This window comes from Hyaena hyaena, unplaced genomic scaffold (genome assembly GCF_003009895.1).
Source record: "Hyaena hyaena isolate Hyena2069 unplaced genomic scaffold, ASM300989v1 scaffold_1193, whole genome shotgun sequence".
Taxonomy (NCBI): domain Eukaryota; kingdom Metazoa; phylum Chordata; class Mammalia; order Carnivora; family Hyaenidae; genus Hyaena; species Hyaena hyaena.
In genome coordinates, this window is record NW_024081829.1 from 338,695 (window position 1) to 360,440 (window position 21,746).

The 21,746-nt window shown below is 39.5% G+C and overlaps 1 protein-coding gene across 3 annotated transcripts in view; it reads right to left on the reverse strand.

The window, feature by feature from the left end:
* SLCO5A1 (solute carrier organic anion transporter family member 5A1) overlaps positions 1-21,746 on the reverse strand; it is a 90,005-nt gene that overhangs the window by 27,958 nt on the left and 40,301 nt on the right. For all 3 annotated transcript variants that reach the window (XR_005526615.1, XM_039222844.1, XM_039222843.1), the window contains one exon: positions 7,437-7,635. Coding sequence is in view for 2 of the 3 variants with exons in the window: in XM_039222844.1 (XP_039078775.1) it covers positions 7,437-7,635 (199 nt within the window). In the remaining variant the exon portion in view is untranslated. The remainder of the gene's footprint in view (positions 1-7,436; positions 7,636-21,746) is intronic.

Consider the following 21,746-nt stretch of genomic DNA (forward strand, 5'->3'; position numbering starts at 1 on the left):
GGGAGCTGAGGTTGGAGGGAGAGAAAATTGTATCAGTGGACCTTTCCATTCTCATATTCACTCACCTCCATCCCCACGTCAGAGCCCACACATTCTCCAGAAAATTCTTCTCTAAAGACATTGGAAGAAATTCAAAAGGCTAAGCTCAATCTAGCTTTTAACAGCTGAGACTAAACCACCCCCCGTGTTTGCAGGGGTTGAGGGTGGGGCGTATAACCTGTAAGGTGCTAGACAGAGTCTTGTCAGCCTGTAAAGCTCAGAATAAATGAACAGAAAAACCCTTAAAAACAAATGGCAAAATGTGAAGCATAGAAAAAAAGTAAAAAAAAAAAAATAATCTAACTATATACACAGATCTGAGAAGATATTACTCCTCAAAAAGACATCAGGAATGGGGTACCTGAGTGGCTCAGTCAGTTGAGCATACAACTTCAGCTCAATCAAGAGCTCAAGTTCATGAATTCAAGCCCTCGTCTGGCTCTGGGCTGACAGCTCAGAGCCTGGAGCCTGCTTCGGATTCCGTGTCTCCCTCTCTCCCTTACTCTTCCCCCCAACCCCGACTCACACTTTCTCTCTCTCTCTCAAAAATGAACAAACATTATAAAAATATTTTTTAAAAGGCATCAGGATGTTATGAAAAGGGAACACTCAGAATATAACAAAGAAAAAAGTTATTCTCAAAACAAAAAAAATTTTAGATAAAGAACAGAAAACAAAGTATGGAAGACTCTCTCAAAGCAAAGGACATAGGCAATACAAAAGTTGAACAAATTAAACATACAGGCAACCAGCCCATAAGTTCCAACAACAGATTAGCAGGAATCCTAGAGGGTGCATGGAAAATGGAGAGTGAGTAAAGCTATAGCAGAAGAAAACCTCCCTGGAGTTTAAGACATACGTGTTAGATTAAGATGGCTAAGAGAGCACCTAATGTAATAAATGAACATAGTCCTAGGCCCAAACATTCATTCATCCATTCATTCCTTCATGCAACAAACCCCATGTGTTGCTTCAGATGGTGGGGATGCAATTATTATGTAGACAGCTACAGAAACTGTTCTCAAGGAATTCATATTTCAGAAAGAGAAGGCAAAAGCAGAGCATGTGCTTCAACAAGATAACTTCAGCTAGTGGTAAGTGCTCCGAGGAAATTGAGGAGGAGTAATATGATAAAGGGGAGAATGGGCTCCCTTAGATTGGCAAAGAGGGAGAGCCTCTCTGAGAAAGTGACACTGGAAGGGTCCAGCCAAGACAAAATTGGATGGTAAAGTATTCCTTATGAAATTTCAGAACACTTGGATAAAAAATTTCTTAAAATCTTCGAAATAAATTTGGCCACAGAGAAATGAGAGTGAGGCCTGGAGTTTAATGTCTTACCAGCAACATTAGATGCTAGATGACAAAGCAATGGTATCAAAGTTCTCTGCAAAGCAATTTATAACTTATAATTCTGTCCCCACTCAAACTATCTTTAAATGTGAGAGGAAAAAGAAAGACACTTTAATACATTTACAGAATCAGAAAGTTTTTCTTCCCACAGACTCTTTCCTAGGAAGGTATCTGGGTATTTTTCTCCAGAAAAACAAGGAGTTAATTAATAAATAAATACACAAACAACAAAAAAAAGTGGATACAACAGAGAGATACATGAAAGGAAGTTCCAGAATATAAATTATGCCTAGAGAGCAACTGGTCCAACTGAAGCAAGATTACAGAAAAACAAGAATCCAATAAAACAAAGTGTGTTGAGAACTTAAAAAGTATATATGAGCATGGTGAAAGCTGGTAGTTGGAGAGAGAAGAATAGGCCTTTAGAACTCAAGGACAGGGGTGACTGGCTGCCTCAGTTAGCTGAGTGTCCAATTCTTGATTTTGGTTCAGATCATGATCTCATGGTTCACATGGAGCCCTATGTCAGGCTCTGCTGACAGCAAGAAGTCTGCTTGGGATTCTCTCTCTGCCTCTCTCTCTCAAAATAAATAAACTTAAAAAAAAAGAACGAACTCAAGAACAGACAACACAAGGGGCGCCTGGGTGGCTTAGTCGGTTAAGCGTCCGACTTTCGCTTAGGTCATGATCTCGCGGTTTGTGGGTTCGAGCCCCGCGTCGGGCTCTGTGCTGACTGCCAGCTCAGAACCTGGAGCCTGTTTCAGTCTGTGACACCCTCTCTCTCTGACCCTCCCCAGCTCACGCTGTCTCTCTCTCTCTCTCTCTCTCCTAGAAATAAAAATATTAAAAAAAAAAAAAAAAAAAAAGAACAGACAACACAAGAAAGCTGTGGTCCAAATGAACAATTTTAAGCAGATTCCCATCCCCACCCTAGTTAGGGGATGACTATTTTTCTCCCATGCCTTTATTTTCTAGAGAAAATAAACCGAAGTCTATACATAAAGAAGTCTACATAAAGAAGACCTTTGGTGAGATGCTAGAATGATGACAGGGGAATTAGGTAAAAGTCTATAGAATGAACAGAAGGACCCAGGCCCCTTCCCACCACCACTCCACCCCCAAAGCTGTAGAATGCCAGAAGCTAGGCTTACAACCCTGAATCTATCCCAACACAGCCCCAGCAGAAGGGCAGGAGAACCCTTCTCCTGAGCAGCCAAAGCACTCCAGAGGTAAGGCCTCAAGTTGTGACACCCATCACCCCAATGAAAATTTCTGCTCCCCATCTCCGGTTACCTACAGTGAGATCCACCAAATGACAAGCTCTACTGTCAGACAGAGAACACTGACCTAGCTTTTCAAATGCATCTTCTTCGATACTAAGACAAAGCTAAGGATCACCAGAAATGTAAGGGAAGCTTCCAACATAACCAGGACAGCAAAATAAATAGAAAGCAGGCACTCAGAGGACATAGACAATTCAGGGAGGAAAACAAACTCTAAATAATGTTGGAGAAGTAACAGAAGACATTCCACCTATGGAGCAAGAGGACTAGAAGCAAGAAACAACCAAAGATCAAGAAAGAAATCTGGATGTTAAAAATACAGGGGTGCCTGGGTGGCTCAATTGGTTCAGCTTACGTGATAATCTCGCAGTTTGTGAGTTCAAGCCTCACACTGGGCTCTGTGCTGACAGTATGGGGCCTGCTTGGGATTCTCTCTCTCTCTCTCTCTCTCTCACTCTCTCTCTCTTAAAAATAAATAACTTTAAAAAACACAATATTCAAAATAAACATTTAGCAGAAGACTGAAAATATAGAGCTGAAGAAATATTTTCAGGGATGCCTGGGTGGTTCAGTTGGTTAAGCATCTGACTTCAGCTCAGGTCATGATCTCATGGTTCGTGGGTTTGGGCCCCATGTCAGACTCTGTGCTGACAGCTCAGAGTCTGGAGCCTGCTTTGGATTCTGTGACTCCATCTCTCTCTGTCCCTCCCCTGCTCATGCTCTGTCTCTCTCTGTCTCTCAAAAAATAAATAAACATTAAAAAAATTAAGAAATCTTTCCAAAAGTAGGACTAAAAAAGTTTATATAATATACTTGATAAAGAATAGTAGAGAATCAATGAAGGAGAGAGAAGAGAAAAATGGTGAGAAAAAAATAACAAAATTTAAATAAAAAACAAAAACAAAACTGCAAGACACTGTTTCCAGACATTGAAAGCTCACTAAGTGCTTGGAGCCGGGGATGGGAGGGATGGAAACCCACTCCAAAGTATATAGTGATGAAATTCAGGAATGCCAGGAGTAAACTGGAAGCTTCTAGAAGGAAAAATAGGGTACATACAAAAGACTGAGAAAAAGAAAGGCCAGATTTCCCACAGTAGCATGAGAAATTAGATGACAATGGAGTAATAACGTCAAAATTCTGAGTGAAAATGATTCATTCAATCTCAAATTCTTTACCCAGCCAAGTTGGCAATCAAATATAATAGTTGAAAAAAAAAAAAGCTATTTCAAGAACAATATTCAGGAAAAAAAAAGTTACAGCCTTTATAACTTTCCTGTAGCTACTGGAGGATGTGCTCTCACAAAATGAGGGAAGAGTCAAAGAAGAGGTCTCCAGGGGCGCCTGGGTGGTTCAGTCAGTAAAGCGTCTGACTTCGGCTCAGGTCATAATCTCACAGTACGTGGGTTCGAGCCCTGCATCGGGCTCTGTGCTGACAGCTAGCTCAGAGCCTGGAGGCTGTTTTTGGATTTTGTGTGTGTGTGTCTCTCTCTCTCTCTCTGACCCTCCCCTGCTCATGCTGTCTCTATTTTTCTTTCAAAAATAAATAAAACATTTAAAAAAAAAAAGAAGAAGAGGCCTCCAGGAGCTCAGAGGAACAAAGGATCCACACTAGGGCAAACAGGATTCCCAGGAGATGGCTTGGGCAGCAGGTCCAGAGATCATCGTGTCTGGATTAGAGCCCAGGCTCTAGGACTCTGATTAGATGACCCCAAGGGATAGGAAATGGGATCATGAGCTTATCAGACAGGTGAAAAATCACAGTGAGATATTTTGAGCCCTTAGAGAGTATAGGAAGCCAGACACACATTCAGAGAAAACAAAGGAAATGAAAATAAAACAATTATTATTCCAGGAAAATCAATGTTGTACAAAAGAAGGAATCTAATCATGACATACTACTTGTGCCTCAGCAGTTAATAATACTGTCAGAATCAAGCATAAAAATATCCAAGAAGGATTTGGCCAAAATATATAAAGGGAAAACTGAACTCCTCATTTACCAAGATAGGAAGTCATACATTATGTCTCACTTTGGTTAATTTATACATTATATCTTAAAAATACAGAGATAAAGGGGCACCTAAGGGTGCCTAAGGGGACCTAAGTCACTAAGGGGTGACTTAGTTAAGTGTCCAACTTCGGCTTAGGTCGTGATCTCACGGTTTGTGAGTTAGAGCCTTGTATTGGGCTCTGTGCTGACAGCTCAGAGCCTGGAACCCGCTTTGGATTCTGTATCTCCCTTTCTCTCTGCTCCTCCCCTGCTCACACTCTGTCTCTCTCTCTCTCCTTCAAAAATAAATAAACATTCAAAATAATGTTTCTAAAAATAAAGAGTGAGGTAAATACCAGAAGAGTATTTGTGATAACTGATAACAATAGCTAACTTCCAGTGAGCGCTGACTGTGTGCCAGGCATCAAGCTGAGAGCTTTACAAGTGTTACTCATGCAGTCCTTGCTTGCAGCCTCTAAGGTGATTCTTAGTGCTGTAGACTAAATGTTTGATCCCACAGCATTCATGGTTTGAAAACTAACCCCCAGGGGGATATTTGCAGGTTGGAGCCCTCATGGATGGGATAAGTGTCCTTATGAAAAGGACTGTAGAGAGATGCCCTACCCCTTCCACCACATAAAGACACAGGGAAATGACCGCCATTTATGAATCAAGAAGTGGAGCCTCATAAGACACCGAATCTGCAGGCATCTTGATCGCGGACTTTCCAGCCTCCAGATCTGTGAGCAATAAATTTCTGTTGTTTGTAAGCCACCCAGTCTATGATATTCTGTTACCCCTGAAGGGACTAAGGGACTATTATCATTACCCTATTTTACAGATGAGGATACTGAGGCTTACAGTTAAGCAACTGGCCAAGCAGAGTGAAGATGCAAATTTAGATTTAACTTAAGAATCGGGGCTCCTGTTCTACACTGTCTTAAAACTTTTGAAGACTTTATTTCCTATGCCATTTTCATAGGCACTGAAAAGAAGCTATGTACCAGTGTGTGCAATGCGCAGACCCATATTTCTTGATGGAAAAAAAAAAAAAAGACTCCTGAGACAAGTGACCATATTCTGTCATCTAAATACGCCCTGATGGGCAGTTCCTCTTCTTTTTTGCTTTCTGATGTTCTAGGTTGGTTAAGTGAAATTAAACCTTTTCTCATTCAAATTTCAAGCGGAACATTTTATAAAATAATACTCCACTGAAAATCAAAAGGAAACAGTGCTGGTTGGCACTAAGGACCAAAACCTAGGCACTGAAATTCTGTCCAATGAGCAGATCCTAATAAACTCCGATGTACTCAGGAAATAAAAGTTATGGTTTTCATATCTTTCTACCTTCTTTTGGAAAGGGTGTGGAAAATTGACCCTCAGATCTACTGCTGGTGAGGTTACAAATTTATCCACTTTGGCAATATTCATTGCAATCTCCTTTCTGGGAATTTATCCTACAAATATGTGGCACACAGGAGAAGTGATATAGGCATGAGATTATTTATTACACCATTATTTTTAATGACTAAAGATTGGAAACTGCCTGTCAAATTACAGAATGGAATTAAATGGAATGTTAGACAGCAGTTAAAAAGAGTGCTTAAGGCATGGACTCTGAATTATCTGGGGTTAAGTCTGAATTAAGTTCGATGTAACATGCAGCACAGCCATCCTGGGTCATAAAATCTTCAATTTTCAAGGATTTGGTCATCTGCTTGTTTAGCAGAGCCATTATTAAAAATTAGGTTATATAAATTTACAGTTAAATAAATAATACAAAGATAATAAATACTCAATTCATTATCTCCTAATTTTCTTATTATACTGTTCTCTACGTCTTCCCCAGGCTATTTAAATCTAAATACCTGTATGATAGAAATATGATCTAATGGTACATGACTGGGCACCTCCCTCCAGCTTGGTGTTCTTCACCTAGTTAGCTTGAAATCAGCCACGGTGGGGATATTTACACCTCCGAAACTGGCAAATGCTACAGATTAGAACATTTTTCTCAGCCATGTGTCACATATTATCAGCATATCATGTGTGTTCTGTACCTCAGTTCTGCCATCTGTAAAATCAAGATAATAATAGAACCTACCTGATAGGGTCGACGTGATGATTAACAAATAAAACATTAGAAGAGTGTCAATATAGGGGTTGGCTATGCTCTGTATTATTATTAGCACAGAAAGATCTCTAAGCTATATTGTTACATATATTTTAAAGCTGGGAAAGTATATATAGAATGCAACCTTTTGGATATAAAACAGGTAAAACTTTAAATACATACTCATAGTTTCTTAGATAAAGAAGCCTTGGGAGAATGCACAAGAAATGAAGTAAAGTACTTACCTGGTTTGCCTCTGACTGGGGAGACAAGGTGGAGGACCTGGGTAAGAGCAAGACTTTTCATTGTACATTATATTTTCACTGACTTTTGTGTTTTTCAACTGCGTGAATGTGTTAGCTACTCAAAACATTGCATTATAAAATAGGTTTTTTAAATCCAATAAGCATCTCTTCCTCATCCGCTATAACCAAAATATTATGAGAGATGCTCTGTGGAGTCAAAAGGGACATGGACAAAGGAGGGACCACGGCCGCTGCCCTCTGCGAGTGTGTGCCCCCCCTGGGGAGAGGAAACGTGCACACGAGACCCGCCTAGAGTGGGGAGCACTAGTCTCACCCTGAGGCACCAACACCACAGGGCTTGGCACTTAATTCATGAGCTGGGTGACATGAAATGGCTCTTTCAAGATACTTACCCTGTTGTATAAGGGATGTTTATGCCCCCTAGATTAATACTTTCACATCCAACGATAAATAGGGTTGAAAAACACAGTAAAGACACACCACTGCAGATCATGGCCAGTTTCGCAGATTCTCTTGCACCAAGTTTCAATTTTTTAATAATGTAGCCTCCCAGGACGATACCCACACCAGCACTGGGGACAATAATAACACCTAGAGAGAAGAAGGGAAGGAGAGGATTAATTTCAAGGTTAACGCACACTTTAATTTGTTTTCTAATTACTCTGTTCCTACTTACTGATTAGGACTAAGGAATAAAAAATACTGCAATCACTAAATCTTGGAATGTGTACAATTTTATAGTAGAATTTATTTCCAACACATACAACCAACAAAGGACACATATCCAGAGTGTAAAATAACTTTTACAAAGCAATAAAATAAAGACAAGCAACCCACTAAAAAAGTGAACGGAACTTGAATAGGCCTTTCACTAAAGAGGAAATCCAGCTGACCGATAAACACATGAAAGTGCTCCCCCTCATTGCTAAGAGGGAAATACAAATTAAAACCACAGTAAAATACTCCTCTATACCACCTGTGTTGATAAAAATTTTAAAGGTCAATACTACCACATGTTGGCAAAGTTATAGAGCAATGGTCACTCTCTACACGGCTGGTGGGATGTAAACTGTGACAGCGACTTTAAGAAATAATTTGCCATTATCTGGTAGAATTGAAGATTCACCCATCCTGTGACAGGCAATTCTAATCCTGGATCTATACCCTAAAGAAACTCAGGCACATGGGGCTCAAAAGAAGCATACCAGAAGTGACCGACCTGAGTGGCTTGGTCAGTTAAGCATCTGACTCTTATTTTCAGCTCAGGTCATGATCTCATAGTTCATGGGTTCAAGCCCCACGTCGGGCTCTGTGCTGACAGCTTAGAGCCTGGAGCCTGCTTCAGAATCTGTGTGTGTGTATCTCTCTCTCTGTCCCTCCCCCACTGGCACTCTGTCTCTATCAAAAAAATGAATAAACGTTAAGAAAAAATAAAAAATAGATACATTGCTTGTTATAAATTCATATAATGAAATGCCACAGCACCAAAAGTGGAGATTGTGATAATGCACAACTATGAGGATGGATCATTCAAACACAATATTCAATGAAAGAAGCAAAACAGAACACATGATGTGATGGCATCTGTAAAAAGTTCAAGTGCAGGTAGAACTAAATGCTTTGTTTAGGAATGCATATATAGGCAGTGCAACTATGAAGAAAACCCAGAAAGCAAGTGTCATAAATCCAAGATAGTAGAGGGAATAAGTGGGGTCAGGAAAGGATACAGGGTGCTCCTGGTATACTGAAAATACTCCATTCCATGCCCTGGGTAATAGTTACACAAATGTTCACTTTTTGATTATCCATTACCTCTAAATTTTTGATTAATGTATTTGTATGCATTGTATTTCACAGCTTTTTAAAAAGTTAAGAAAAAAAGCTATATTGCCTGCCCCAAGGACCTCATAATCTAAAATAAAAATAAAGAAATTAGACTACAATAAAATGATTATACAAAAGGCAACGAGAATACTGGAAAAAAATCATCCTAGCCTTCTCTGAGAGAAATCAGGGAGGCTTCACAGAAGCGGCAGTACTTGTACTGAGCAAAGTATGAAGAGAAAGTAAGGCGAAGATTGAAATGAGACAACTATGTCACTGGAGATCTTGGCAAGAGCAACGTTAAGGATGCTGTGAGGGAAGAAGCTAGAGTCAGACTCTTTCCAGAACTTAGGCTACAAACAGAAAAATAGGTATGGGTCTAGAGTAAGAGTGGAATTAACATAGAGTTGGGGCTTCATTTGCTAAGATTGGAGGGGACTAAGTTAAGTATATTTATATACTGACAAAAATCGACTAAAAAGGAAGGGGAGGTTAAGGATATCTAATGCCAATACACGATCCTTGAGAAGTGAAGATAATATGGAGTTAATAGCACAGATGATCAGATTAGCACTAGACGCGGAGAGAGAGACCCCTTCATTCCAGCCAGGACCAGCATGGGGAAGAATGGGGTGGGGGCTAAGTCAACTGGTGGGTGGTAGCTCCTCAAATGGTAGCTTTTCTGTTTGATAATTTTTCCATTATTTTGCAGACATAATGTATACGTGTTATAACAGAACCCTTGAAAAGCATAGAGAAGTATGAAGGAACAAAAATCCACTGATTACATTCTGGCATATTTCATTCCAGTCTTTTTTCCATGCTTTTTTTTTCCTTCAAGAATTGGTAACATGCTTTTTTATTTTGTTTTACGCCTTTGCTTTTTATTTCTGGTTTTATTTTCCTGTATAAATGAAAACAAAACTAACTCTTAGAGGAAATGGATATTGATCATTTTAAATACAGCCAAGGATTAGAATAATTGTTGTAGGAGAGCAAAATGAGAATAAGTAAATGGAGAGTCCAATGGGTCCAGATGAGACTGGCTTTCAGAAGCCTGTGGTCTCCCCCAGCACACACGGTTGGATGGCTTGCTCCAGGCGTTCAGCGATGCATGTAAAGGAGCAGAGGATTAGATTGATCTAAAATCGGAGCTTTGCCTGCCAACCAGTGTTCACCTTGTAATCCCCAGGACAGCCCTGATTTTGTAGAAATCAGCAATGGCCTTTTCACAGATGAAGAAATTGACAGCTCAGAGGAGTGACTGGCCCCACAGTGCACACAAGGGAGAGAGTGTCTGAAGGAAAGGTGAGCTCTCTGATTCCCTGCCCAGCACTCTGTCCACATCATCACAGATGTCTCTTAGATCCAACAGGTCCCTGGACTCTTTCAGGTAAACTGACCAGAGCTCTGGGCTTAAGTGAGCTGCTTAATAAAGTATTATCTTCGTTAAGGAAGAATACACATTCTATCTATACAAATAAATAGGCAAAACTTTACCTTTAAATTGAAAATGATAAATCCATGAAATCCTTGTTTCAGCTGAACAATTTATACCATTCTAGACCCCGCCCCCAGGATAACAAACAAAACAAACCTCCATGTTCATAGCTCAAGTCATAATTTAAAAGCAATATAATTTATTTGACTATGCATTCTAATTAGTATTAAACTCTTCAAAACAGGACATTTGTCATCAGTAAATACAAGGTTATATTGAACAGAGAGTGAAGACATCTCCTGATGCCCCCCTGTCATCTAAATCTTACTGCACTATTCAAACAGAAATTCTGACCATTCATTCGTGGTGCTCTGTACATCTCTCAGGTCTTCAGCTCAAGTGAGACCCAAATGTCTCCTTGCTAGAATATCAGGCCTAGGGGATGAATAGGGAAGATTGGGCGCTGGGGAGGAGAATGGGGGGCAACAGTAGAGCCTCCTCGCTGCCCCTTCTGAAAGCCCCTGGCTCTGGGAAACCAGATTGTGCCGAGCCTGGAGGGGCTGGAAGTTGGTTGCCCACCCAGCACCACACTCCTCTCTAAGCCTCCCCGACTCGCCCACTCCCTTGGAGGGAGGGGAAATTACAGGCATCTTCTGCTTTTCGAAGTTCACATCACACCACTTTGCATTTACAGAGACCTACATTAGTACCTGTGTTTGCTAACCAAAATAAATCCAGAGAGGATTTTCAATTTGGGGGTGGGGGGGAGGGACAGTGAAAATAGCATTCAGCACTTGTTTTGCAGCAAGGGGTCATAAAGGTAGTAAAAGTGGCCCTGCGAAGCCCCTTCCCTGGGAACCACACCCAGCATCTCAGCACCAGGCCCTGCAGCTCTGAAGTGTCTGTGAGCATCTGTGCTGTATCTCCATTTATTTTGTGTATTGTTAGGAAGAAGTTCCTAAGGTATCAGAAAAACCTAAGAGAGGTTGTTTTTTGACTTGGTAATGCTCAACATTTTTTCCATATAAATTAACTATAATTGCTTTATGCCCTTCCGGTTTATGAAAAGCTTCATTGGAACACTCGACTTTCAGATAGCAGTAAATAAATATATATAAGATGTAAATATATAAGATGGGCTCTCCCAGCAGAAGCTGCCCGCCTGTCACTCACCATGTCTGGGTTCAAATCCACCTCATTGGCTGAGGTTCACCCCTGCCCTCTGTCCCCAGACCGCAGACAGCGCCTCTCCAACTGCCTCCCGGGCTGCTATGAGCTTCTGCTCCCTCTCCAGCTCCTTTCCCAGCCCTGGTGGGAAGGCTGTGCAGTCCCAGTTTCTGCTCCTCTCGCCCTCTAGTGGCCAAGACATGGCTGTGACCCACGGGGTACAAGAGGGTGGGTGGGGAAAAAGCATCAAGCCAGTGTGTGTATGCGGGGAGACGGTGCAGGTCTGAGCTCAGGGACTCAGCTTAAGGTACAGGTGGTAGAGAATAGAAGCCAATGCATTTGCAGATGTCCGAGAGACAAATGCAGGTAAGAGTACAGGCCACGTGGACAGACTCTCTGAGTTCAAATCTCAGCTCTGCCGCTTACAAACTGCATGTCCCTGGACAAATTTCTGAATATTCCCAGGCCTCCAATTTTCTCATCTGTAAAATGTGGATAAGAATAATATCTTCCTCATAGGTTGTTAGCTTTAAATGAGTTAAGAGATATAAAGTGCTTAAAACAGTGTCCAACTCATAGTATATACACTTAATAAATTTTGGTGATCATCATGATCATCATAAGTATGAACATCATTATTATCTACCTAATATTAATGAGTTTAACATTTGCACAAATCAATATATTGAAATTATAACTAAGCAAAAATCTCAATATCATATTTTATCTACAGGATTGAATCTATAGGATTGAACACTAACCTTCTATGTGTTCTTTAACATACAAAGCTTTGTTTGATGTTAAGCTACTATGTATTATTAAATGCATACATCTCTGTTAGCTATTTAGTACTGTGTGCATGTATCTGAATTTAAAGAACTCATAGCTGCATTAATTGTCAACAAAACAGAGGATCCTGCTTGACTTCTTAAAAGGCCTGTGAACATCCTGCTGTTTTCCAGTTGGAAATCTTTTATCTACTTACTTATCCAAGCAAATCAACTTATTATCCTACTTCCTTTCTTTCTCTTATGTCATGCACTATTCCATGATATTCAATTTTGAAGTTTTTACTCTGAGTTGCAATACTGCTTGCCCTTATAAAGTGTAACTCCATGGAGTCAAAAGGTCTCTATGAAAATGATATTCACTGAATTGCCAATATTAAAGCTACTGGTGGAATTTTTCCTCTCCACTCTAGTTTTTGTCAATATGTAGAAATTATCTGTGCTGCAAATAGACACATAAAACATACCTATGCTTAATGCATGATTTGGGATGCAAAAACAAAAAACAACAACAACAACAAAAACTAACAACAACAAACCGAAAAAACCCTAAACTGAAAAAGAGAAGGACAAGATTAGGTGACCCACTCATCATCAAGAATGTTCTCAGGGTGAGGGTGCCCAGGTGGCTCAGTCAGTTAAGCGTCTGACTTTGGCTCTGGTCATGATGTCATACTCCGTGAGTTCTAGCCCCACAATGGGCTCTGTGATGACAGCGCAGAGCCTGGAGCCTGCTTCAGATTCTGCGTCTCCTTCTCTCTCTCTCCCTCCACCTCTTGCACTCTGTCTCTCTCTCTCAAAAATTAAAAAGAAAGAAAGAAAGAAAGAAAGAAAGAAAGAAAGAAAGAAAGAAAGAAAGAAAGAAAGAAAGAAAGAAAGCAAGCTAGTTCTAGACTCAGGGAACTTCAATTGTGCCAACAACTACTGCTGTTGAACAATAATTTGCTTTCATGGTACCCAGGGCTAACCTCTGCCACTGTCTGTTGTGTTCGCCTCTTTCTTTCCTGCTAGACTGGCAAGTGTTTGTACGTGGCAGGGACTATATCTTTATTATCTTCATACCTTTCTAGCACTTGCTAGGACCTGGAAATGTAGGGATGAAAGAACAAACTTTGTTATTTAGAAAATAAACTTCAAATGACTTATTCATTTCAGTTTTCAAATTATTCCTGAACTAGGCTATATCTTATTTTACAAATAGGAAATCTAAGATCTCATTTGAGACCAAAATAAGCTGCTAAAATCAGTTTAAAACTGGCAGGCACTAAATGATGCCTGAAAAACTTCACTGTTATCAAAATTCTGAGTTTATAAGCAGAAGTTTATAACTGGCAAGCCACTGAGGGAGATAAGGCACGTGATGTCCCCAGCCCTCTAACACCTCTTTTCTATCACGAAATCACAATGGTGCAGAATGTCTCACTGTGGTGAGCTAAGTTAACAGACAGATCCTCAGAATCTTAGATGTCCTCATGCGCTTTTCTCTAAATTCACCAATCCTATGTATTTCGCATCCGTTTTCTTTAGTTAGGCTGAAAAATAAATTGTTTGCAAACATCAGACTATGAATCAGTCAGTAAGAAATATGATTATAAGCCATTATGACTGAGGTTCTGCTGCTGCCTTGGAGGAAGGGAGCTGGGCAAGGGGAAGGGAAAGAAAGAGCAGGGTGGGCATCTGGGAAAGAAGGAAGCCCAGCGCATTCTCATTCATGCGTTCCCTATTTCTCCCTCTCTCCCTCTCTTTTTACACACACACACAGCCCTAGACAATATGCCACATACAGTGCCATATAATATCCCATCTCATTCTCAGAAATGTATGGACTTTGAGTTGCTCTGAAATCAGAATGTGTCTTACGATCAAAAGTATCTCAGGCCTTGCCTCATAATCAAATTAAAAGCATTTTCCATTCACAGTAACTCAAAATCATGATGCATCTTCCAATTAATGGTATCTTAGGCTGGAAGGAATATAGCCTCCTTTCACATCACAGATGAGGAAACACTGAATGAAGTGACAGAGCAGGGAAACAAACCCAAATTTATTTAACTTTTCCAAAGACTATGCTTCTAAACTTATAATACAAAACAAATGTTTTTCCTATCATCCAGGGTAAATTAGTTTCCCTTTTCAGCTTCTATTTTTCCTTGCAACATTTTCTTTTTTTTTTTTTAATTTTTTTTTTATTTATTTATTTCTAGAGGAGAGAGGAGACAGCGTGAGCAGTGGAGGGCCAGAGAGAGAGGGAGTCACAGACTGAAACAGGCTCCAGGCTCTGAGCTGGCAGTCAGCACAGAGCCCAACGCGGGGCTCGAACCCACGAACGGCGAGATCATGACCTAAGCGAAAGTCGGACGCTTAACCGACTAAGCCACCCAGGCGCCCCATCCTTGCAACATTTTCTTATAGGAAATAAATAACAAGGAACAAAAGAATAAAAGGGGGATAAAAGAAAAAAATATTTTAAAAATACAAACCTTAAAGCTAGCAAATTTTAAATGCTCTGAGAACAGACAGCACAGAAAGTATACATTTTCACAAACTATACATAAATCCACAGAGTATCACAAAAAGCACAATATAACCCTTTCTCTTTCATATCTCAGTATCACCCTTGTGAAAAACCTCAGAAATCCTTTCACAAACTATGATTAGGTGTTATCAGAATGAATGTATGGTATCTCTTTTCTAATTCAGTGACTGTTGTAAGACAGAGAACAGACTGTTTCTTTAAATCCACAATATTTCATAGCATAGCACCGAGTCATATTATAAAGTAGGGGTGGCACAGCCTAGAACCGTGCCTTATTTGGATTAGGAGAAGCAGCTCATGGGTATTGAACCGAGCAGCACATGCCACAATCAAAGCTAGCGGTTCCTGAAGAGAAGCCCATGGGCCAAATGGAAGAATTTATAGGAAGTTCATTAAAGAATTCTCCAGGGTAGCTCGCCTCACGTGAGGCTGCTGCAGACAGACTGTCTCAACTTTTGCCCCTCTGTAGCTCCAGTTAAAGGACACAGTGCCAGTAGCAGAGCTCTCCAACCACAGCTTCCTCTTCAAGTACCCGGCGACAGCCACAGTGAAGCTTTGACGGGACCACTTGCAGCTAACCAGTAGAGAAGGCTCTGAAATTTCTAGCATGGCCTTGCTGAAATTACTAATAAAGGCTTTCAGTGGAATACACACTTCTAAAAGCCTCAGCCTCCACGACTTCATCATGGAGATATCAATATAAAGGTCATATTTAACTCCTACTAAGGCAAAGGGGGCTAATTCACCCACAATCACACTTTCTTCAACTCTGCCAACACAGGGAAACACTGTACAGTAGAAGAGAAACATGAGATTCCCAATCTCGGGGATTCAAGGTCTCGGGAGCACTGAAGGAAAGGTAATAAAAAGGTACATTCAGCAGAGAAAACAACCACACTTTTCATTTCAGGTCTTTGCAAAGCTCTGGCTACAATAATACATAAAGGCAAATGCCAAGCTGCATCAGGAAAGGGATTCAAAAATCAAATCAAATTAATATTTCATCTTTTATGGCTTAGAAACCTAAGCGTTTTCTGCATGTAGGCAATAAAACCACAGAGGGCAAGAACAACTTGGAATGATTATATACAAAAATCAGAGTGTATCCTTCCATTTTTCACCGGCTCTGGGCAACTTAAGGCAAAACAGCGAAAGCTTGAACCAAATTACTGCAAAAGAGGAAAAAGCCTCTTATAGAGGACATTTCACAGAAGAATAATGGAGTCTTAGTAACTTTTTCAGTTATCATAATAAGCCTCCTGCAAAGCCCTTGGTGTTAAATTACTGCACTTTGTTTCCGTTCATAGACGCAAAGGGCTACCGATGTAGGCCCGTGCCAAATGCAAAACCCTCTTTGGAGGCCCTTCCGGCAAGATCCACTTTCTCCGTCAGCAGTTTTCAACTTCTCCCCTTTCCATTGTTGTCCAAATCCAGCCGCTCTCAGAGCTTTCCCATGAAGGCAGTTGATCGTCCTTATGCCCACTAATAGCTGAGCCACAAAAAACCGACAAAGCTACCCTCCCCCTAGGAGAAGTAAGCAGATTTTTTTAAACCCTATTTATCTGAAATTTTGAGACACACTTCTAAACACCTGACTATATTTGTTAGAGTATATATTTGTTAGTCCTGCCCCCACCGGTGCCCAGGGGCCATGTGCAGAGTTGCTCATTAAATACCATATGAATTCTACAAAATTCCAATTTCATGAGGAGGACCATAGCAGCCATTTAATAAATACAGTCAATGCACCAATTCGAATGTTCTGTGCTTCTTTTTCTTTTTTAGATTTACAGCTTCACTGAGCTATAATTAACATACCATGCAATTCATCTTCTTAAGTGTACAATTCAATAATTTTCAGTATACTCCCAGAGATATACAACCAACTCCACAATCACCGTTAGAACATTTTCATCACCCCAAAAAGAAATTATGTATCCATTAGCTATCACACCCATTTCCTTAACTGTCTCCCTTGGCCCCAGACAACCTCTAGTCTATTTTCAGCCTCTACCAATTTACTCATTGTAGCCATTTCATATAAATGGAATCATATACTATATCTATCTGGGTTATGTCATTTAGCATAAGGTATATAAGGCTCATTCATACAGTAGCATGTATCAGTACTTCATTCCTATTTATGGCCAAATAATCCATTGCACCGATATACCACATTGGATTTATCCATTCATTCATCGATGGGCATTTGGGTTGTTCCTATTTATGGCTATTATGAATAATGTTGCTATGAATATTCATGTTCAAGTTTTTATGTAGACATATGTTTCATTTCTCTTGGATATTTGCCTAGAAATGGAATTGCTGGATCATATGGTGACTCTGTGTTTGAGGAAGTACCAAATTGTTTTCCAAAGTGGGTGCCCCATTTGCCATTTCTACCAGTAGTGTGTGTGGGTGCCAATCTCTTCCGATCTTTAATTGCTAATATTACAGGTAATTTTTGATTATTGTCATTTCAGTGGGTTTAGAGTTGTATCTCAGTGTGGTTTGGATTTGGATTTCCCTGATAACTAATGAGGTAGAGTATCTTTTCATGTGGCCATTTGTAGACCTTCTTTGGAAAAATGTCTATTCAGATCCTTTGCCCAATTTTTAATTAGTTTATTTTTCTTTTTACTATTGAGTTGTAAAAATATATTTTATTTTTAAAATTTTTAATGTGTATTTATTTTTGAGAGAGAGGGAGACACAAAATCTGAAGCAGGCTCCAGCACAGAGCTGTCAGCACAGACCCCTATCCAGGGCTCGAACCCACGGGCTGGGAGATCATGGCCTGAGCCGAAGTCAGATGCTTAACCAACTGAACCATGCAGGTGCCCCTCTTTACACATTCTAGATACAAGTCCTTATCATATATATATTTTTCAAACATTTTCCTCCATTCTGTGGGTTGTTTTTTACTTTTTTGTTGTTGTTTTTTAAATTTTATTGGGGTTTTTTGTTGTTTCTTTTCTGATGGTGTCCTTTGATGTACAAAAGTTTTTAATTTTGATGAAATCCAATTTATCTATTTTTTCTTTGATAGTATTGTCTAATCCAAGGTTACAAAGATTTATGCCTATTTTTACTTCTAAGGGTATCATAATGTTAGATTTTACATTAAGCCCTTGGATTCATTTTGAGTTAATTTTCATATATGGTCTGAGGTAGGGGTCCAGCCTCATTCTTTTGCATAGGACAATTCAGTTGTCCCAGCACCATTTTTTGAAAAAAACTATTCTTTTCTAATTGAATGGTCGTGGCATCCTAGTTGAAAATAAGTTGATCATAGATGTATGGGGTTGTTCCTGGACTCCCAATTCTATTCAATTGATATTTATGTTTACCTCAAGTCAGTGCCATACTGTCTTGATTATTGTTGCTTTTCATTAAGTTTTGGAATCAAGAAGTCTAGGTCCTCCAACTTTTGTCTTTATCAAGATTGTTTTGGCTGTACTGGGTTGCTTGCATTCCAAATGAATTTGTAGAATTCTGTAAAGGAGCCAGCTGGAATTTCAAAGGTGATTATGCTGAATCGATCTAGGGAATACAACCGTCTTCATACCACTAAGTGCTCCAATTAATGAACATGAGATTTCTTTCTGTTTTTTTAGGTTTTCTTTTTTTAAACAATATTTTATGGTTTTTCAGAATATAAGTTTTATACTTTTTTTATTAAATGTATTATTAAGTATTAAATTGTTTCATGCTAGTGTAAATAGAATCGCTTCCTTAATTTCACTTTTAAGATTGTTCTTCGCTAGTGTATAAAAATACTATTGACTTTTGTATGTTAATCTTTTATCTTCCAACTTCACTGAATTCATTTACTAGTTCTACTACTTTTTTAGTGGATTCCTTAGGGTATTCTCTATCTAAGGTCATATAATCTGAATAGAGATAGTTTTACATCTTTCTTTTCAATCCAAATGCCTTTTATTTCAGTCTCTCACTTAATTGCCCTGGCTAGGATCTCCAGTGCAATGGTGAATATAAATGGAAAGAACAGATACCTTTGTCTTGTTCCTGATCTTAGAGGAAAGCATCCATTTTTCATAGTATGATGTCAGCTGTAGGTTTCTTGCAGATGCATTTTATTTTATTTTTATCTTTCCCTTGTATTTTTATTTTCTTATGAATATAACTTATTGTCAAATTAGCTTACATACAACACCCAGTGCTCACCCCAACAAGTGCCCCCCTCAATGTCCATCACCCATTTCTCCCTCTCCCCCATGTCTCCATCCACCTTCAGTTTGTTCTCTGTATTTAAGAGTCTCTTGTAGGGCTCCTGGGTGGCTCAGTTGACTAAGCATCCAACTTTGGCTCAACTCATGATCTCATGGTTTGTGAGTTAGCTGACAACTCAGAGCTGGGAGCCTCCTTCAGATTCTGTGTCTCCCCCTCTCTCTGCCCCTCCCGTGTTCTTGCTCTGTCTCTGTCTCTCAATAATAAATAAAAATGTTTAAAAAAAATTTTTTTAGGGACGCCTGGGTGGCTCAGTTGCTTAAGTGTCCGACTTCGGCTCAGGTCATGATCTGACGATTTGTGGGTTCGAGCCCAGCATCGGGCTCTGTGCTGACAGCCAGCTCAGATCCGGAGCCTGTTTAGATTCTGTGTCTCCCTCTCTCTCTGACCCTTCCCTGCTCATGCGCTCTCTCTCTCTCTCTCTCTCTCTCTCTCAGAAATAAGTAAAACATTTAAAAAAATGAAAATAATTTATCTTTAAAAAGAGTCTTGTGATTTGCCTCCCTCCCTCTCTATTTGTAACTATTTTCCCCCTTCCCTTCCCCCATGGTCTTCTGTTATGTTTTTCAAGATCCACATATGAGTAAAAACGTTTGATATCTGTTCTTCTCTGATTTTACTCAGTATAATACCTTCCAGTTCTATCTATGTTGTTGCAAATGGCCAGATTTCATTCTTTCTCATTGCCAAGTAGTATTCCATCATATATATAAACCACAACTTCTTAATTCATTCATCAGTTGATGGACATTTAGGCTCTTTCCATAATTTGGCTGTTGTTGAAAGCACTGCTATAAACTTCGGGGTACACATGCCCCTATGCATCAGCACTCCTGTATCCCTTGGGTAAATTCCTAGTAGTGTTGTTGTTGGGTCGTAGGGTAGTTCTCTATTTAATTTTTTGAGGAACCTCCACACTGTTTTCCAGAGCAGCTGCACCAGTTTGCCTTCCCACCAACAGTGTAGGAGGGTTCTTGTTTTTCCACATCCTCGCCTGCATCTGTGGTTTCCTGACTCGTTCATTTTAGCCACTCTGGCTGGTGTGAGGTGGTTATCTATCTCAGTAGGGCTTTGATGGGTATTTCTCTGGTAATGAGTGATGTTGAGCATCTTTTCATGTGTCTGTTGGCCATTGCAGAAACCTTTTAATTCATTATGTCTTAATCCTCAATCATTTAAGTAGTAGTCAAGCTAAAATTCATTTTTGTGTTATTTAAAATGTGTTAAGTATAACCTTTAGAAAACTCTTAAAATACACAATTTTAAAGACATATCAGGGCACCTGGGTGGCTCAGTTGATTCAGTGTCTGCCTCTTGATTTTAGCTCACGTCTTGATCTCATGGTCTGTTAGATCAAGCCCTGTGTCAGGCTCTGTGCTGATAATGTGGAACCTGCTTGGGATTCTCTCTCTCCTTCTCTCTCTGCCTCTCCCCGGCATGTGCATGTTCTCTCTCTCTCTCTCTCTCTCTGTCTCTCTCTCTCTCTCTCAAAATAAATAAATGTTTTTAAAAAGTTTTTTTTTAAACTTCATAGAAAATACTTATTGAACACCTACTGTATATGGGGACTTTGTACTAGACTCTGGAGATAAATAGCATATGAAGCCAACAAAAATCCCTGCCCACACTGAGTTTATAATACACTGTGGGAAAAACAGATAATAGACAATAAACCAAGAACTAAGCATTTCTCACTGGATGTTAGAAGGTGAAAGCACTCCAAGGAAAAGGTTGAGCCTAGAAAGGAAAATCAAGACTTCTGGAAGAGGAGTTGCATTTTTTAATGGTGGATACTGGTCTTACTGATAAGGGGCCATTTGAGCAAAACCTTGGAGGACAGAGAGTGCACAGGGAATACTTGATATCCTAATTATACACTGTTTTCATCTATCCACCAACATCTATCCACTGAAGTAAGTTTACTGAGAGCCACAATTATTATTAAAGGTCACAACATTTTATAACTAGAATAAAATTTAAAAAATAATCTACCTTCCTTGCTTTCTGAAAGAGAAAGCTTAAGCTAGAAAACTAAGAACTCTGAGCAAAGCAGTGACACGTGAAGTGGAAATCTTAATCAATATGATACATTCTGCATTTTTTACCTAAAGATGTTACTTTGTTTCAAAAGACATGCATAATTACAACAGGTAATAATATCCACAAAATAAGTTTTACAGATAGAAACATACTCTAATAATCTAATGGTCTGAGCAGTTTTGGAGGACATCAAACCTACCATGAGAACTTAGATTTCAGAAACCTACTAATTAACCAACTTTTTAAAAAGAAGCTTTAGGTAAAAAGCACTAGAAAAGAAACAGATGGCATGGTTCTCATGTGCCTTCCTAATCCAATGACAAGTGCCATCAACTGATCCATTTTTAAATCTTGCAGCAAAACACCAATAGCTTCGTTCCCTTATTGTTCAGACTTTATCTACTCTTGGTTTTGAATAATAAAATCACACATTTGCATATAAAACTTCTTTTAGGAAGACCCTAAAGTATCTTGAAAAGATACAAGAAGAAGAAAATGCAATAGATATTTTAAATTTCTGCCCAAATGACATGTGAACCAGCAAAAGAAAAAATGAGGGTGTAGCAACAGTCAATGCAATGTACCTTCCAACTAATAGCCATGGGTGCCTCTCACCCAGATCATAAATATTTTCCACTCTGTGTGGCTGACAGTG